This window comes from Chanodichthys erythropterus, chromosome 6 (genome assembly GCF_024489055.1).
Source record: "Chanodichthys erythropterus isolate Z2021 chromosome 6, ASM2448905v1, whole genome shotgun sequence".
Taxonomy (NCBI): domain Eukaryota; kingdom Metazoa; phylum Chordata; class Actinopteri; order Cypriniformes; family Xenocyprididae; genus Chanodichthys; species Chanodichthys erythropterus.
Genome location: NC_090226.1, coordinates 30,667,019 through 30,687,538, shown reverse-complemented (window position 1 = coordinate 30,687,538; position 20,520 = coordinate 30,667,019). Strand labels below are relative to the sequence as shown.

The following is a 20,520-nucleotide window of genomic DNA, read 5'->3' as shown; positions in this document are numbered from 1 at the left end:
GTTCCACGGTTGCTCCTAAACGAAGCCCGTGTCTTTCCCTCTGGGAGAACCTACCCTTCATCGGGTTGGAGTCACCCCAGCTCTTCCATATGTAGCACAGCCCTACAGGGTTAGTCCATATGTACTTCTCCACATAACTCCTTCGGGGAAGGATGTGGCTTCCGCAGCGTTCCTTTCCCAGCGAAGGGTACGCTTTCCCAGCGTTATCCAATAGTCTCACTGAATGGGTTTTGGGGAACAGCAGTGATCGACTCTCTCTGTGTTAGCCCTGTCCCACCATCCTCAGGCAAGGGGGTTCAGGTGGCTTACAACAGAGCGCTGGAAGGGGGCAGCTCCTGTGGCGCTTTGGTAGGGATTCCTATTCGTCGGTCTGTCCGACGTACGTCGAACGTGACCGACTGAATGGGAACGTCTCGGTTACAAAGGTAACCCTCGTTCCCTGAAGGAGGGAACGGAGACGTACGTCCCGTCGCCACAGTCGCTGTACCCCGCTGATGCTGCCGCCTATCCGGTTCGGCTCCGCAGCGAAAACCTGAAGATGCAATGCACCTGCTGCTCATTATATACCCGCGCTGCGAGGCGAGCAGCTGATGCATATGATTGCATGCCAATGTGCATTGGCTCGTTTTAGTTACACTCGAAGTAGATTGGCCTCTCTAGCGAGATTCCTATTCGTCGGTCTGTCCGACGTACGTCTCCATTCCCTCCTTCAGGGAACGAGGGTTACCTTTGTAACCGAGACGTTACAGTGAATAGGAATCGGCCCGATGCTTTACAGCTGTAACAAATATACATGTCCCAGAGCAAGCTGCAAACACACACCGATGCCAATTGTGAGCCGCATGCGCCACGGGGCAGCCGAGCTCGGGTCGATTACTACACTGCGTTCCAAATTATTATGCAAGTGACATATCAGTAAGATTTACATATCTGTAAATGTTTCTCTTTGTCAGGTTTGGTTAGTGGTGTCTAAAATGCATCTTTACGCACAACTGCCAGCCTGAAAGGAGAGGTTCTTGAGACTCCAGAGATACCAGCAGCTTCAAATACCTGTTTGCTGCTCAACACTGGCTTTTTTATAGCTGCCCTTTTAATACAATACATTTTTTTGATAGGAACTTTCATTAATAAGCCTTTATCTGACCGAGTTCTGCTGTGCTCTAAATCACTCACAAATCTTAAGATAATTTGATAATCTCCATTCAGTTTCACACAATATTAGTTGTTTTCATGCCTTTTGCACAACATTGCACCATTTCATGCTTTTCATCTTCAGAACGATCTTTCTTCATCCCCATATTGCATGAGAACTGTGACTTGCTTAATAATGTTGAACAACATCTAAGTAGGGTTTCCACAGATCTGACAAATTATTTTGTCTGAGATTGATACCAGTTATCTAAAAAGACATGGATAAATAAATGAACAAACATTTTCTTAGAAAAACTAAAATCTGAATGTTTATTGTACAGAAATTTTACTGATTTGTCTCTTGCATAATAATTTGGAACGCAGTGTACATGCTATCTGGGCTGTTAAAAAAGACGGGAAAGCTATAAATAACGCTGTGAATGGTATAATATTAACGTCAAATTACTTCGGAAAACTTAACTAGTTATTTATAAAAGAAATGCCGGTGACTGCAACCAAGCCAATTGTTAAATGACGGTCCGGTTCAGTTAGCCATCAATAACTTAATTTGTATTTGTATAATTTATAATATCAATACGGTAGTAATTTGTACTGGCATTTAAACGTTAAACTTTATTTATCTGACATATTTACTGCAGTTATAACAAATGTTTGGTAACGTAAATATACATTTGAAAGCATATTGCCCGCTAACGTCCGACTTTTTTTTTTTTTTTTTTTTTGAACAAGATTGCACAGCTGCGTGCATAGTACTGTGGGTGATTTTAGAGCACGAAGAGCGTGAAGGCTACACATGAGACGTTTCTCAATGTCAAGGAAGGATCCTCGGAAGCCAGAATTTCGAGGATGCTACATCATCAAAGGACTGTTCCAATGTCGAGGATCCTTGAAATTTCAAACAAGGACTGAGTCCTTCGTTCGAAAAATATCCCATACACAGGAAAGGATGCATATGTGTAGCCTTCACGCTCTCAAATCACCCACAATCCTATGCGCGCAGCTTAGAAATCTTGTTCAAAAATGTTTAAAAAAATGTTGTTAGCAATTGTTAGCTTGGTTGCAGTCACCGGCTTCTTTTACAAATAACTTTAAGTTGTCCAGAGTAATTTAACGTTAATATTATACCATTATACCATTCACAGCGTAATTCATAGCTTTCTCGTCTTTTTTAACAGGGACCAAGGAACAAACGGAGGCGTTCATACGTCTCCGTGTAGAAAAGCGGCTGTTTACCGGGGGGTAATGACGCAATGACGTGCACTTGCTAGTCTGTTCCATTTACGTGTTCTCCGAATGCTAAAGAAGAGCCTCGCCTAGCCTAGCTGAAGGAAGTGACTTGGAAGGACCAGTCCTGCCAAGGAAGTATCCTTGACATTGAGAAACGCCTACAAGGCCTTATTTCCTTAGTTTCACTTTCACCTGTTCCTTTTTTTCACCTATTTCCCACGTTCTTTGTCTCTGTTACATGCATTTTTGTTTCAGTTCTGGTTTAGCTTGTGTCTGGAATATTCTGTTTCTTCCTGAATTTACCCTTGTTGTGTTTGTTTAGATAAATCTGTCTGCTGGACTTAGCTCAAATTTCCCTTTGTAAATTATAGCACTCTCTTTTTCTAAATTGTAAATATACAGGCACCAGTGCCATCCCATGAAGTCAGAAACCATATAGATTCTGGAAAATCTCTAGCAACTATCTATCTGCCTTTTTTTTCACCATAAATATAATGGGACTTTTTTTTTTTTTTTTTTACAAGGATGGCATAATGAAGTGTATTATGATACAGTACTATAGTTTCATCTAGTGCAGTATAATGTAGTAGCCTAATGTAGAATCCATCAACCTCTCTGAAATCAAAGTTATCCTCTCGTCTATCACAAGGGACAGAATATAGGCCACAGCCAAAGCAATCTGGCATCACTAAACCTTGAGGAGAGCCAAGCGTGACCTCCTCTAGAATGCACCATTGTCCTCCAAGATGGGCTGAATGCCACAACGCCTCACTTGTAGTGTCCAGTTACTGGCCGAAGTGATCGTTTGACCTTTCCGCTTGTGGCCCGTTCTGATCTCTCATGTTTTATTTACGCTGTTCAGAACATGTCTCTGTACCCATATACTGCAAAGTGATATTGCATCCTCACGCATAAGACACAAACAAAAAGGGTGTTTTTAATAGATTTTGGCCCTGCTTTGCTGCTCTGGTTTCAAGCTGAGGGTTCTCAGGTTTCCTAGACAACACAAACAATTAGCGGAGGCCACGGAGGGGAGAGGCAGCCTGCTAATTATCCACGGAACCTACTAGAGAACATGGGCACGGATCAACGCTCCAGTCTTCTGCAGGGACCTGCTCCGGCACCCAGACAAAGGCAGATAAGGAATGATTTTATGTACGATAAAATATTGTTTAATAGTTTATCATCCTATTCGTTACACGTGACACCGTTCTGCAGATTCCCATGGTCCTGATCCACTGCCTGGGCCTGAATATGAATCTAAATGTTCCAATAAAACAGACATTTAGAGACCCCTAAAGGCTTCTTTCCTTACACAGTTAAACATTTTCCATTCCCCTAATGGTCATTATGTGTTTAATGGCAGCTAAGCCCTGGTAAACTACACAAGATCACAGTCCATCTTCTGGTTTCCTGTTGAGATGAAAGTAAGTGGAAATGGTGATAAATCTTGGACTGCTTGGAGCCATTCTATTAAACACTTGTACATGTGAATAGTCAAGTGCGTGCGCAGCTAGCATATGTTGTGCAAACCAACATGTCCCCAAGCTGGTACTATAAAGCAAAAATCTACATCCCAAACAAGTCAAGTATTTTTCAGGCTTGTCCAGCTAATGCACATGCATGTTCTGAACAAGTGGGTTTTTTTAACTGTAATGTGGGAATTTTATTCATCACAACTTCAAATGCCACTCAATTTATAGAGAACATATCTGTACTAGTCCAACAACAGACTTGTTCAATTGTTCAAGTACATTTTTTTTTTTGAAATAATATATATATATATATATATATATATATATATATATATATATATATATATATATATATATATATATATATATATATATTATTATTATTTATTATTATTATTTTTTTTTTTGTGTGTTTGACTGTGCCTAAAAGGGGGTGAATTTAGAGATGTAACTTCTTAGAGGGGGCTTTAGGGTGCTGCGCTTCAGCAGGCTATCAGTTATGACTGTTGTTATACTATAAACAAGTTAAAACCTTTAAAGAATTTTAGAGAATTTACATCTTTAAATTCTTCCCTTCCAGTATAAATTAAGCAAATAAATAAAATAAATTAATGAATAAACACTCATCCATCCATCCATCCATCCATCCATCCATCCATCCATCCATCCATCCATCCATCCATCCATCCATCCATCCATCCATCCATCCATCCATTCTCCAAACCAGCTGTCCAATGGGTTGTGGTTGAATAAACATTAAATTGATTAAACATTAAAGAAGAAAAAATAAGTTTTTTTTTTTTTTCATGCAATGGAAGTCAATGTGGTCCATGAACTCTTTGCTTAACCATATTCTTCAAAATATCTTATTATGTGTTCAGCAGAAGAAAGGAATTCATACAGGATTGGAACAAATTGAGGGTGAGTAAATGATGACAGAATTTTCATTTTTGGGTGAACTGTCCCTTTAAGATAGTCAAATACTCTGACAGACAACTCTGCAGTCAACTACACTTTTAGACAACTCACAAATTAAATGCATTTCTCTCACTTGATCATAAGGCGTGTTAATATATTTGTACATTTGTAAAATAAGCACCAGTGATGTTTAACATCATTCTGTAGGAGACAGAGCCTAAAATATACTTTATGCTGTCTGCAGGGTTTTTTTACGGAAGAGGATTAGGGCCAAGCAATAATAAAAAAATAAAACCATCTCGAGAGTAAAGTTGTTAAATTTCGAGAATAAACTCGTTAAATTTAGAGAAAAAAAGTCGAAATAAAATGTTGAGAATAAACTCATTAAATTATGAGAAAAAACTCGTTAAATTGAGAGAAAAAACTAGTTAAATTTCGAGAAAAAAAGTCGAAATAAAATGTTGAGAATAAACTCGTTAAATTACAAGAAAAAAACTCGTTAATTTTCGAAAAAAAAAGTCGAGATAAAATGTTGAGAATAAAGTCATTAAATTACAAGAAGAAAGAAGTTAAATATCGAGAACAAATTCATTAAATTATGAGAAAAATGTCATTAAATTTCGAGAAAAAAGTCGAGATAAAATGTTGAGAATAAACTTGTTAAATTACAAGAAAAAAACGTATTAAATTTCGAGAAAAAAAAATCGAGATAAAATATTGAGAATAAACTCATTAAATTATGACTTTATTCTCAACATTTTATCTCGACTTTTTTCTTGAAATTTAACAAAATTTCTCATATAATTTAATAAGTTTATTCTCAACATTTTATTTTGACTTTTCTCTCAAAATGTACCGAGTTTTTTTCTCGAAATTTTACTATTTTTTTCTCGAAATTTAACAACTTTAATCTTGAGATGGTTTTAATTTTTTATTATTGCTTGGCCCTAATCCTCTTCCGTAGTTTTTAAATAAGAATACAACTTAGATAGGATTTAATTTCTTGAAATATTGAGAAGTTAAAGGTGTGGTATGCAGTTTTTCGTCCGCTAGAGGTGAATTATTCAAAACAAAGGCGTAGCATGATGACACCAAGTTTGAGCACGGAATCTTGGGACATGTGGTCATCACCTCACAGCCGATGGAAAAGAATCGGTATAAGACTCAGGCAGAAATCATGTTCATGGATGAGATTATTGTAGTATATGAAGCAGAGCAGGACTGAGTGTTGCCGCTGGAGCGATTATAAATGAGAGACGAATGCAGCTCGGAACTTTTATTATGACGCAGTCATTTCTGCTTTTCTGGTCAAGCGTACGAGGTAACACAGCTCTGTTTATCATATTAGATACATATATTACTGTGTTGAAAATTATGATGTTATAATGCTACTCTGTGCATTCGCTCGGCGGCTGCTGTGAGACACTTGTTGCACACTGCAGTGCGCTAGATCGATTTTAGAATATCATTAATAAATGCTGGATGGCTTGTGTTGATAAATGGCATGCAATTAATTTTAAAACGTATTGTATGATATAGAAAATTCTGTTTTACTGTTACAAAAAATAAAACTGCATCTGATTATGCTATGTTAGCTTCTTCACAAAATAGTGTTTTCCTCTGAGGCGTGGTAAAGCATGGTACTCGCAAAAAAATCAAGAAAATTAGATTTATTTTAATAAATAAGACTAAATGTGTTGAGCCATATAATAATGATTATTTTTCTGTCTATAAATGTATCCAAACAGTAATATATTAAAGCGTCTTTGATGTTTCCATGGTTTCTACAAAATAAAACCGGAAACCGAGGGGTAACGCGGGTATGACGCAATTGACAGGCGACTCCTCACATGTCCCGTAGCCTTGGTTAAAATAGCAATTTTCTCACTATTTACAAATAGTTGGAAACATTTGGGATATTTTAAGTACTCAACTGAACAAAATGTATAAGTTTTTTTTTTTTACCTTATACATCTACCTTTAAGTTTTTTGAGTTGTAAGATATTTGCCTTATGTTGTTGTTTCTCAAAATTGTTTTACAGACACAGTTTTCAAAAACAATTAAGATGTCTGTTTCCTGAATGTAATATGCTGATAATACTCAAAAGGCATTTTAACATTTGGAGCGATTGTGCCACCTGGTGGGGAATACAGTACTACAAATAGAGCAGTACATATCCACACATTCTCAGTTTACTGAATATCATGACCCAAACGGATTCATTCACTGCTGTACCTGTTAAAAATGTTGTAAAAACAGTTATAAATATAACCTGAACTGCGTCAAATGTCATCATATATTTTTATACAACACATATCTTGTTTCATGTGCCAAAGCCGGACAAATCAGTCACTTGCAGCTGTGCTTTTTAAGCTCTCATTGTTTCAGTTACAAAGCTCTGGGGATTTTTCAGTAAAGACAATTAATGAGTTTTATTCATTAACTTGCAATGCATGCAATCCTGCATCAACAGCTGTGGGTCAACTGCATGATTTCCATAGAATAAGCGATTTGTTTCTACTAAATAAGAAAAATATCCTTTCACAAACAATATTTGAAACCCAGTTTTTCTCATGCAAACATACAAGTTGTTGTTAATATCTAGGCTTCATTTGCACGTTTACGTTTGTGTTTAAGGCCTGTAGTAAACTGCGTGGGAGGAAAACATTAGTGTTATTAAAGGTAAAACCAAAAATAATGAAAGAGAAAATTGATTTGTAGGCTGGAATTATTTACTTGCAGGCACACATGCTCCTTATCAGTACAGATTTAGATGGTCACAACAATTTTGATGTCTTATAGAATTCAAAAAATAATTTTGACCACAATAAAAAGTCATGAAGATCGTATGCTAAGTTCTATTCATAAATCCATGCTTATAAACCATATATTGCTGTTGACATTCTGCAGTATTTCATATGTTATGTAAACAGTGTGCCACACTGTTCATAAACTGATTAGTTTTTTAATTTATTTTATTTACTTATTTAGGTATCTTGCTCCTTGGTTTTCTGTGCTTATTCATGGGTCTTTTCAATCATCAGATCAGAAGCCATGTATGTAATTTTCCCTTCTGATTATTTAAAATGAAGCCACTTCCAGTTCCTGTGACCCACTGAATTCCTCTGGTTTAATAGAATGACAAGAATTCTCAGGATTTATATTGGGTGGTGAACCTTTTTCCTCACTATTTCGTATTTGTATAAATTCAATCATTTGACTGAGTTTTATGTTGAAATTTTTGGTTATTCGTTCTTACATCATTTTCAAGAACATAAAGCAGAAAGAAGGTATTTAAAATTATTTTAATTTTACATAACCTAAAGCTAAGGAAAACTAAGACTAATTTACTGAAACAACTATCTAATCTAAAGTGAAACATCCAAGCAGTCATTTTGTAACTTCAACATTCCAGAGTCTCAGATTAACCTCTATCTCTGCCTGCACACCACAATTTAGCCTTCAAATTAAAGTGTTGTTTCTTATTTCAGAGTTTTTTTTCTTTTTTCTTAATGGAGTGAAATGAGACCCGTGCTAATGCTGAAAGAGAGAGACAGTGAGAGAGAGAGAGAAAGAGAAAGAGAAAGGGATTTCTGCTTTAAGAGTCCTGTGTAAAGTCCATTGATCAGAGACTCATTTGTTGTACACTACGGACAGGTTCAGTTACTTGTCTCCAGGGTCCTTATACATTCTGGTGTCTGGACCCATCTTACTTTGAATCTGACCCACTTTTTCTCATACACATTCACCGTCTGACATCAGCCAACCAGAAGCTGCTTAACTGTAGATTTGTATAAATTCAGGTTTTAGTTCAGTATTTAGGTTTCATCTTTTTATTTTTTATTTTTTAATAACAAAATCAATACAGGAGTCATTCCACGAAACTGGTATGATTTGAGTCCCTCTGACCTTTTTCAGTGTATTTTATCTACTGGGTCACCAAAATATATTTTTAAAAGCTTTTTGTATTAATGGAAATGTCTTCTTTAATAATGTTTAAAAACATGACATACATTTTATCTTCATTTTAGAAATTATTTATTTATTTTTTTCAGTTGACACCACCTATTTTGTCATGTCCCTCAAGGCCTTACTTGGGATATGAATAATAAAAGTCCTTTCATTTTGCTATTCCCATAAATATCCATCTGTGCTTTTTTGCTGGTAATGTATCTTTCTAAGTAAATTCATGATTATTCATTAAAATCACATCATTTAGTTCCATACCTCAGTAACCCCTCAACCCCGTTACTCAAACCATTCTCCCCCTATAAAAATAATCAACTGATACTTATGTGACATCATTAAAAGGAAGTGACATCATAGAAGTCTTCTGAACAACATTGTGAGCAGACACAGGCAAGATACCTCCTTCTTTAATAATAGTTATAACTAAATTATGTTGTGAAATTGTGTTGGTCAAGCTTAGCGACTCAACCCCGTTACATCAATTAAAGATAGAAAACTATTTCTTGTGAAAATGATCTTTGTTATTTCAACATTATTCATTTATTTACTACATTTAGAGCAGTGGCCAATTTGGGCAAAAAATCCCGTCACAGTCAACCCCATCACACCTACATTTTTATTATTATTGTTTTTTGTTAAGTTTATGAAAAAGTTATTTAAAGTTTAAAATTATGTCTGAAATGTACAGAAGAGGATTAGTGCCAAGCAATAATAAAAAAATAAAACCATCTCGAGATTAAAGTTGTTAAATTTTGAGAAAAAACTCTTTAAATTTCGAGAAAAAAGTCAAAATAAAATGTTGAGAATAAACTCGTTAAATTACGAGAAAAAACTTGTTTAATTTAATAATTTAACGAATTTGTTCTCATAATTTAACAACTTTTTTCTCGTAATTTGATGACTTTATTCTCAACATTTTATCTCGACTTTTTTCTCGAAATTTAACACATTTTTTTCTCGTAATTTATTGAGTTTATTTTCAACATTTTATCTTGACCTTTTTCTTGAAATTTAACACATTTTTTTCTCGTAATTTATTGAGTTTATTTTCAACATTTTATCTTGACCTTTTTCTTGAAATTTAACACATTTTTTTCTCGTACTTTAGTGAGTTTATTCTCAACATTTTATTTGGACTTTTTTCTCGAAATTTAACAACTTTAATCTCGAGATGGTTTTATTTTTGTATTATTGCTTGGCCCTAATCCTCTTCCATAGTAATGTTCAGAGCAATCATAAGAATACTGATTTTAGTTCAAATTCTGAAGTTAAGCCTTTGATAAAAAATAATGAGGTTGCTGTCACAAAAAGTGCCCATTTCAGGCTTTAGTATAGCAAAATTGTGAGATTTTATGTAACTTTTATATTTGCACTTACTGAATTAGTGTGAGGGACATCTGATTAATAGGAAAATGTTGATTTTATCACAAATACATTTTATAATAATATTCAGAGAGCTCCCATAGTGTCCATAACTTAAAATAATGACCAATAATAATAGGGATTTGATGCCTGAGATGGGAAAATATGTTTTTCTGGAAGTTAAATATGTCATTAATGTTTGTGGGGTGTTCAGAAAAGTAATACATTTTGGTAAAAAATCTAAAAATGTGTAAGTCCAAATCATACCGGTTTCGTGGAATGACTCACAGATGTTCAGACTGTTAAAACACAAATGTGATCAAATTAATATTACATTAAAACAGCTAATATTAATGTATATAATATAATATACTCTTTATATAGTTAATTAAAACTAGTTAATTATAAAATCAACCCAGTGTAACTTAAAGATGCACTAAGTAAGATTCAAAGACCAGTCATATAAGTATTACATAATGCTGGTTGCCTCATCATGGTGACTGTCACTTTTAATTGTGGAATAAATGAATCAATACGGCTGTCATTGTGGAAACTGAAAACTTGGATTAACGTTTTTTTGCGTGATGCTTCATCCACACCACTAGATGTCAGTATGTAGTCTAATATCACAGATGACTAATAAATAAATAAATATAAATAAATCAATATTTTGTGCACCCTTTAAAATATAAAGGCAGTAACACACCAAGCCGACAGTCGGCTGTCGGGCAGTTTTGTTCGTCGGCCGAAGCCTCGGGAGTACTTCACTTTCCGCACCCGGACGCACAGTATACTAAACAACAGATGCCTACGGATGATCGAGTTCGACACATGTACAGTACAATTTTTTTCTATGTTCTTTAACAGACATTGTGTCATCAACGGGACATTCGTTGGGCAGGATCGGAGAAGAAAAATAGTGCATTGCAACATAGATCAGAAGATACACCAAGAGAACAGGAATCAAAAATGATTGAGAAGCATGCTTCTGAGTTTACTCGTCTTGTTTTTGAATCGCTCTTTACACACTCTACTTCGACGACCGCACACTGTGCTCAGTACTGTGGAGCTTGTCAGTCCGCCGGGCCATCTGATCATTCTGATTGGCTGTTCAGCTACTGCCACCCGCTGGTACGGAAAGGCATCTTACGCAGGCGCAGAACGGACGTGCTACTTGGCCGTCGGGTGTCGAGCGTCGATTTGGTGTGTTCCTGCCTTAAGGCTACTCAGTCCATTGATTAAAAAACAAAAATGGAAATAAAGCTTTGAACATATTAGACATTTGTGCTGTCTCTTTGACAACTTTTATATAAATCAGGAACTGTCAATGTGTTGGCGTCATCAAAACCTGATCTTTCAGAGTTAAATTCCTTCCCAGAGCGTGTAATTATTTTTAGCTTGACTGTTGGATCATTTAGAAAGGATTTTGTCTGATTGGTCTAATCTTCCTCAGTAGGTCTCTGGCACAGGAGGCATTAGCACAACTTGACATCCCATTTAGCAGTAGGGCAATCACATGCAAGTGCTCTGCTCAGGAGTTGGCTGATGTAGCCTTATTAATCCTGATCCTAGACCAGCTTTGTTGTTACTCATTATAATTTAGGAGCAGAGATGCTCATCCAAGATCAGCTTGAGCTTTATTGTTCCTAAATAGTTTCCACCCAAAGCACGTACAATGCCAGAACAGAAGCTATGTTTGGAATGAAACCGAGTATGCTGTTTACTGCATAATGCTCGATATACAATAACAGTGTGCAATTTAGAATAAAGGCCCGTTCACATCAAGAACAATAACTACAAATGCACACCAATGTAAGTGTTTATTTTAAGTGCGCTCTGCAGTTATGTCGTCTGCCGCTTTAAATGCTCAAGCTCTTTTAAAGTCGAGGGGATTCTCATTAGTTGTCAATATTTTTATTGTACATCAGCCATGAGAAAAGACATTCTGAAAGTTATTGCAACTATATCGTTCCTCTGTGTCATTGTCATTATAGTTGGTGTGGACTTCCCTATAGAATTACAATGTTCCTTGGGCTTTAATCATTTTAATCTTAGAAAATATTTCATTGTTCCAAATAAATAGCAAGTCATTGCACTGGAATGCTCTGGAGTGTTCTTTGTTGAATACTGCACATTTTGGAAAATGAAATGGGTAACCAGATTTTCCATGCATAAATACTCATAAATTTGCAGAGTAGGGCCTATACGGCAGAAATACTAGTGCTATTAGTGTGGCCGGGGAAGCAGAGATTTCATTAGCTTGGATTACAACCAGTTTCCCAATCATTCCATATTCACTCGTGACGGAGTGAGCTTTGTGCAGGTGCGTCTCATTTCACCCATGCATGAAATGCCACAGCAGAGATACACGCTCCAGTGGAATAAAGCTTGTAACAGGATGAACACAGAACAAAGTTTTAATTAAATCAACTGAGTTAACCAGACACAACAAAACAGAGCATGTCGCTGCATTAGGTTATATTAATAATCGCAAACATTTGCATGATCACTCTTACAGTTAAGCTTCAGTTCAACAGCTTATTTGAAAAAGGGAAAAAGGGGTCTTGTAATGCGAGGGTCTATAGCTGCGAGGTCCTGTCGAGGTATTCAGCTCATGCCAAGTGGCCCGGAAGCTGGCAGAGAGGGTGAAATTACAGCTCTGACAAGCTGACATTTTCAGCTCTCACTGAGCACTGGTTTCTCTGCTGCACCTTAGACATTACTGAAGAACTCACATTCCAATAACTGCTGGACTATCAAAACAACAATTTGCTCAAGGGGGGCCATCATTCTTGTCTTATGTCCGATATACTGTAAGTTTTGAAGGACAGGCTGTATGATCCACAATGCTGGCTGAACAGAATGAGATGGTTGTGTGTGAGAGTTAATTCAATATTTTGAGTGATTATGGGATGCTGAATTGGTCTGGCATCAATTTGCATGTGGGACTTTCCTTGACCTGAGAGGAATTTACATGTTTATTCCGAAACTATTATTGGCTGATTTCTGGTAGTGTGTCTTGCAAGTAAATCAGCATACCTTTAAGCCACATCCACACAAAGCCAGAGCTGACCTTTTTTTCCCCCTCGTTCTAAACGGCGTCATCTCAAGAAATATCTGCGTACACACAAAACCACTGAAACGGACGCAAAACGATGTAGTGTACATGCCAGACCAGTGTGTGGTGCTGTAATTCTGCCACAGAGATACACTAGAGAAGAAGACTTGGGCTGCGTTCCAGTTCATTTTTTTATGCCCTTCCCTTGCTAACTTCACTCAATCTCGTTGACTCGGATGTACGTCATTGCTTACAATGCATGAGCGCCCACTACTGGGCTGAACTGGAATGTCCTAAGCCCTTGACCACTTGGAATCCGCTATGGAGTTGATTATTAATTCATTTTTTTTTTCTTATAAAATTGTTTAATTCAGCATTCTATATGCATGTATGTTTGTTTTAAATATTTAAAAAATAATTCATATATCATAGAGTTGTTTGTGTTGGGGTAAATTAAACATGATATGCGGTGATGTCACAATTGTACTGCATTGTGGGATATGGAGCTGCCTGAAGCCTACATATGATGTAGACTCACTCCCTCGGTCAAAATCGAGGGAGCGAGGGTCTATCCATATAAACTTCCCGTTTCACTTCACAAAGTTGAACGCACTTCAAAATGGCAGCAGGGAGTGCTCAGGGAAGTTCATGAGTGCATGTCAAAAAGTGGAGTGGAATGCTTCCTTGAAGCATGTGAGTCGTGGGGTCGAGACGTGAGGTGATGACATCGTTTAAAAAAATGTACGGATTGGCTGTACACACAAAAGCGCAAGGGTGTCTTTTTTTAGATTTATCCACTCTGGGACCCGGTTTAAAAAAATAGCAGGTTCCCAAAATGCCGGATCCATCTAGGCAAAACGCAAACGCCGATACGATACGTGTCTCCATGTGGACGGGCTCTTAGTTTCTTTTAAAGTATAAACTTTTTGAAACACTTCTGTCACTCTGAATCTGTCAGTTTATTGACAGTTTATGATTAGTATTGTTATTATTATGAAAGTTATAAACACATTCATCACAGTGTCATTTCCACCTCATATTATGTATTTTCATACATATATGAAATATACAAATTACATTTTTATATTTTAAAATCTCCACCCCATGCTAAGGCTAACTTCATAGCTAGCATTTTTATGTAACCTAAATGCACAACATTTTTTCACAAAGTCTTTTCTTTGTTTGTTTTTTTTCCACACGTCATATTCTTCATATTTCATCTCAATTTTCATATTTCACATCATCATTTTAAACATTTAATAATTAATATTTCATGATGCCTTTTTTAATCATTTAAGACTGAAAGTCTGGGGCTGCAACATGGGCAAAAACAATTCTATACATAAAAAGCATATGATAAGTAGGATTAGGGCCAAGCAATAAAAAAAAAAAATAAAACCTTCTTGAGATTAAAGTTGTTAAATTTCGAGAAAAAACTTGTTAAATTTCAAGAAAAAAGTCGAAATAAAATGTTGAGAACAAACTCGTTAAATTACGAGAAAAAACTCTTTAAATTTCAAGAAAAAAGTCGAGATAAAATGTTGAGAATAAACTCGTTAAATTACGAGAAAAAACTTGTTAAATTTCAAGAAAAAAGTCAAAATAAAATGTTAAGAATAAACTCATTAAATTACGAGAAGAAACTTGTTAAATTCCAAGAAAAAAGTCAAAATAAAATGTTGAGAATAAACTCGTTAAATTACGAGAAAAAACACGTTAAATTTCAAGAAAAAAGTCGAGATAAAATGTTGAGAATAAACTCGTTAAATTACGAGAAAAAACTCGTTAAATTTCAAGAAAAGTCAAAATAAAATGTTAAGAATAAACTCATTAAATTACGAGAAAATTTAAATTTAATGATTTTTTTCTCGTAATTTAACGAGTTTATTCGCTACATTTTATCTCAACTTTTTTCTTGAAATTTAATGAGTTTATTCTCGTAATTTAATGAGTTTATTCTCAACATTTTATCTTCATTTTTCAACCACATTTTTTTCATAATTTAACAAATTTGTTCTTGTAATTTAATGACTTTTTTCTCGTAATTTAATGACTTTATTCTCAACATTGTTCAGTAATCTGTTAATTTACAAAACATTTAGCTACATGCCTATTTAATACAGCGCAGTCCCTTATCTGTGAAATGTATCAATATTTATTTAATTCTGCCTGTGACTCTTCACCCTAATAAATCTGACACATGATTGTACAGTCAAATGACTCAGACATAGGTACGCAGAAGAGGCTCTTATATCCTATAATCCTCTAGTGACCTTCTCTACAGCAGCTGTCAGCTGTCACTTGCAGCACTGAGCAATGAGTCAACTTCAGTCACCACCACACCCTCCATCCACACCTTCCCAGAATGCAGCACTCCCCATAACTCAAATATTTGTCAGTGTTTCTACTCCAAAACTTCACTGGAAATGACCCAAACATTCAAAACACCAACAATGGGCTCTCGAGTTAATCCGAAACTCGTGGAAATGAGAGCAATTCCGTTTTATATCGGGCCAAAAAACTACTATGCAATGTCAACAGCATTTACCAAATGCATATAATGCAATAAATGATCATCATTTAGACTTTTTAAACAAGTGTTCATTTGAAAATATCAAAGCATTATCATGAATGTTGACTTCTATAACAAAATAACTCTAAAATCAGCACTCACAATTAAGTATATCTTTTAGAAGACTAAATTTAATTAAATAAATAATAAATAAAAGGCATTACTTTAGATATTACAATTGCTCAATATAAATAAAGACACAATAGCAGTGCCTTGAATGCTTGGTGATGATTTTTATTTAAACAAACCATAAGAGACTCCCTTAATACACATCAAGTGTTCGAAACAAGCCATGGCCTGTGTCATCCACTCACCAGTACCTCAGTTATCTAAACTGATTAACAACAATTACAAAGCAATACTTACTTTTTTGCCATAGGACGCCCCCATGCTGAGACTTTGGAGTGGGTTGAGGTTGCTGTCTGTCCACTAGGCCCAGATTTCAGAGATTTCCTCGTGATTCCAAACTCTACTCCTCTCCTCGATTTGATCCGTGTCCACTTCGGCTCCACCAAGGGAGGGAAGGAGGAAGGGAGGGGGTGCAGACAGAAAAGCCCTCTCGCTCTGCCTGGCACCTCAGCAGTGGGGTAGTCTGGCAAAAGTGACTAGTTGGGTTAGATTAAAATGACTAAGTCTCTCTGACATTCTTTGGCTTGAGAAAAAGGAGCAGCTTGTAAGCTGAGGAAGCTATTTTGTCATCTTGGGTTTCTTAGCTTTAAACAAACTGGAATCAAACTGAGCGTGAGTCAGAGAGTAAACCAGACCATCCGTGGCACCTGTTACTCCGCTTTCCTTACGGGACTTATCCACTGCACCAAGATTATGCTAATTGGCAGTGACAGAGAAGGAAGTCTTGAGGAAGGCTCATGGTGGGATGGACTCAGAATAACTGTCAGAATTCAGGGATAGGGGGGTTTGATTTTTGCTGGGATTATCAAGGCATGGGTGGTCTTTTTTATGTTTGTATTTACATATTGAGAAATGTTAAATCTCCCCTACTTTGGAAGTCCAGCCATGGCCCATAAGTGACCCAGTCTAATCACAAAGGCATTTTGAGCCGATCATTAATGTCAGGTGGTAAAATACAATTTTATATGAGCTCTATTGTTTTCATTTACTGTGAAAATGTATTATTATAATCTGGGATATGCCTTATTACATTTTAAAAGGCAGATTTGTGACTTTGCTATGCAATAAACATTAACAACACCAAAATTAAACATACCTAATTTTATAATATTGCTATCTAATTTTAGACACAAGACTGACACTTGCAAGTGTGATAATGGCCTTCTGAAGCGAAACAATCTGTTTGTGTAAAAATATATCCATATTTAGCAAGTTATGAAGTCAAATATGTAGCTTCCGCCAGACAGCCTTCCTTATTCTACTTATAAAAAAAGTATAAAACTCTAGCATTTCATAAAGCTTATGCTATGTCCTACGCCTTCCCTATTCAATTTACGAAACTGATGCAATGCCAGTTCTGTTTTTTTTCCCTGTAATTTGAATATGGAAGGCGGTCTGGCGGAAGCTAGATATTTTACTTCATAAATTGTTATTTTTAATTTTTTTTAAACAAACGCATCGCTTCGGTTCGGTTCGGTTCAAAAGGCCTTTATTAACCCCCCGGAGCCGTGTGGAATATGTTTATAATGGATAGATGTGGATGGAGACACTGATTGTTTTCATCAGAAAGAAGAAAGGCATATACACCTAGGATGGCTTTAGGGTGAGTAAAGCTTAGGGTAATTTTCATTTAAAAACTGAACTAATCCTTTAATAGTTTAATAATCAAGTAGGGTAGACAGAGTTAGAAATATCATTATTTCTTTTTGCTGTCCTTCACAAATACTAACAAGAATAATCTATCTATATCTATCTATCTATGCAAAGGGTAAATGCTAGTTTGACCCTTTACAAAAACAAACAGAGCAGTACTGCCATCTGCTGGGGATGCTTTTTTTTTTTTTTTTTTTTTTTTTTTTTTAAGAGCCAAGATGAACAATCTTGCTTCTGGAGATCTACCTACCTGTGCAGAGTTTATACATCTTAATCAAACACAGCAAAACTGGCTAATTAAGTGATTTAAAAATTAGAGGCAGGTGTGTAAGAGTAGGACTGAGCATAGTGAATTTATATGAGGGGAATATTCACTTTCTAACAGGCTAATTAAATATAATAAAACATTTTTAATTTATTAAAATAAGAACCGCATTGTGGGACTTTTTAAGGAGCGAATGTTCAGTGCCCTGGAAGGTTTTGCAATTGAAACAGCTCATAAAATGGCCAGCACCCTGATCAGTGCCCTGAGGAGGCTACTGAACTCGGGAGCTGATTGAGACGCACCTCATGTTTTCCTCTGATGAGGAAGTAATGCTCCTCACTGTAAGTTTAAAGGGTTAGTTCACCCAAAAATGAAAAATTCTGTCATTTATTACTCACCCTCATGCCGTTCCACACCAGTAAGACCTACGATCATCTTCGGAACAAAAATTAAGATATTTTACTTGAAATCCGATGGCTCCGTGAGGCCTTCATAGGGAGCATTTCCTCTCTAGAGATCCATAAAGGTACTAAAAACACATCTAAATCAGTTCATGTGAGTACAGTGGCTCACTATTAATATTATAAAGCGACGAGAATATTTATGGTGCACCAAAAAAACAAAAACAAAATAACGACTTATTTAGTGATGGCCGATTTCAAAACACTGCTTCAGGAAGCATCAGATCATAAATAAATCCGTGTATCGAATCTGCTGTTCGGAGCGCCAAAGTCACGTGATTTCACATGATTCGATACACTGAATCATTTTTGCTCCGATGCTTCATGAAGCAGTTTTGAAATCGGCCATCACTAAATAAGTCGTTATTTTGTTTTTTTGGCGCACCAAAAATATTCTCATCGCTTTATAATATCAATATTGAACCACTGTGCTCACATGATTCGATTTAAATATGTTTTAGTACCTTTATAGATCTTGAGAGAGGAAATGTCATTGCTCCCTATGGAGGCCTTACTGAGCCATCGGATTTCAAGTAAAATATCTTAATTTTTGTTCCGAAGATGATCGAAGGTCTTACTGGTGTGGAACGGCATGAGGGTAAGTAATAAATGACAGAATTTTCATTTTTGGGTGAAGTAACCCTTTAATAGAAATCAAGCTATGCCAAATATTTTCATTGTATTTCTTTATTATAACCAAGGCTGTCTATACAGAAGTCTATACAGAAACTGACTTTCAGAAATAAACCAGAGAAATATTCATTGGAATTAAAAGTGTGACAAACCCTGGTCTCTCCTATAGTACACCTTTTATTATCACTTTAATGGACTGAGAAAATTATCACTTTAATGGACTGCTTCACTGACAAAATATGAAGCAAGCAGGAAAATGGCACCTTTTTTAAAGCACACATATTGTAACTTGCACTCATTTACAGTGAATTTTCCCCCAATTTTTTCTTCCATCTACTTTAAATAACAGACTTAAGAAATAGTGTTGGTAAAGGTGGGAATTTATTCTCACAACAAAATATAATTCAACTTTTATTTTTCGAAGATTTCTGCAAAATTGATTTTATTATATACTGAGTGAAATTAAGACAGCTTTACTAATGTTAAAGGTCATGATACATGAGCTTGTGTTGAACGTTGAAAAAATAACAACAATTCATTATTAACAATTTGTGCTACTGCCAGTCCATTCTGTACTCAATCATTTATAGTGCCTATTTTCCTTGCGAGCTTCATTAAAAAGTAATTTTTCTTTCTGATAGCATTCACCTCTAAAACACTGTTTTACTCTTTAAATAGAATGACATTAAGAGAAAAACATGTTTACTTGAGACAGACCAGTACAAACAGAGTACTGAGATAAAAAAACAACTAAGTGTGGGGAGTTTCTTTCTTCTACAAATCTAGCATTTGCTTGAATGCATTGAGACTGATTTCAAACTGGGACTGATTTTCAGCTCCATCTTTTGAACTTTCACCAAAGTATATGGTTTTGCTTACTTAAAATAAAAGGAAAAAAATCTATAATAATAATGATTTACAATACATTGCAACATCAGGTTGGGAAACAAAATGAGCAAAAATAATTCAACAAATACATTGTGAATTGATTATTGATTAATGTCAAAGTGGAAATGTTGCTGTTTCCAAAACTGATGGCAGGTAAAACTTTGGGACATGTTTTGTCAAAATCATTTGCAGGTTTAAGCCTATTAGAGCACCTTGGCTTTTAGTAGATGTTAAGTCACTGTTTTTCTCCTCTGTTCTTGCATCCCTTCTGCTTCTCGGATGTATTTACAAAGCGACACAGTCTATAATTGGCTCTAACATGCCTTTGCATTACTGATGAGGACAAAAACGTGTTCTTGCCTTTTCTTTGCACTTGTGCTTGTGTTAAGAGACCTCTTTTGTTTTGTCCTTTGGGGAAGAAGAACACACTGTTATTTTTTATTTATTTATTTTTCTCACCAAACCAAACTACTTAATTGAATCACGGAAAAAAGCAATGCAAATGCACATGCATGGAGTCCGTCTTTGCCAGTGAAAATGACACAAATGCTATTTTGTCTCCCTACTGCAGTTTTTCATACAAGCTGCTCTTGGGATGGAAATCAAGCTAATTTATCACTCAGGGAAAAACCTGAATATGAAATACACTAAGAACATGAACATTTTTAAAAATTTAAAGGCCACGCGGAACATCATTCATTAATCTGTAATAAATGTGAATCCTTCAGCCGCATTACACAGTCTGTCTTTCGGTTTA

The 20,520-nt window shown here is 35.8% G+C and overlaps 1 protein-coding gene across 1 annotated transcript in view; it reads right to left on the bottom strand.

Moving 5' to 3' along the window:
- The window catches only part of si:ch211-236d3.4 (protein FAM107B), a 52,499-nt gene extending 36,179 nt beyond the window's left edge, over window positions 1-16,320 (bottom strand). Inside the window, exon 1 of the mRNA XM_067387478.1 lies at window positions 16,101-16,320. Within this exon, the coding sequence (XP_067243579.1) occupies window positions 16,101-16,124 (24 nt within the window). The 5' untranslated portion in view covers window positions 16,125-16,320. The remainder of the gene's footprint in view (window positions 1-16,100) is intronic.
- Window positions 16,321-20,520: the final 4,200 nt, after the last annotated feature.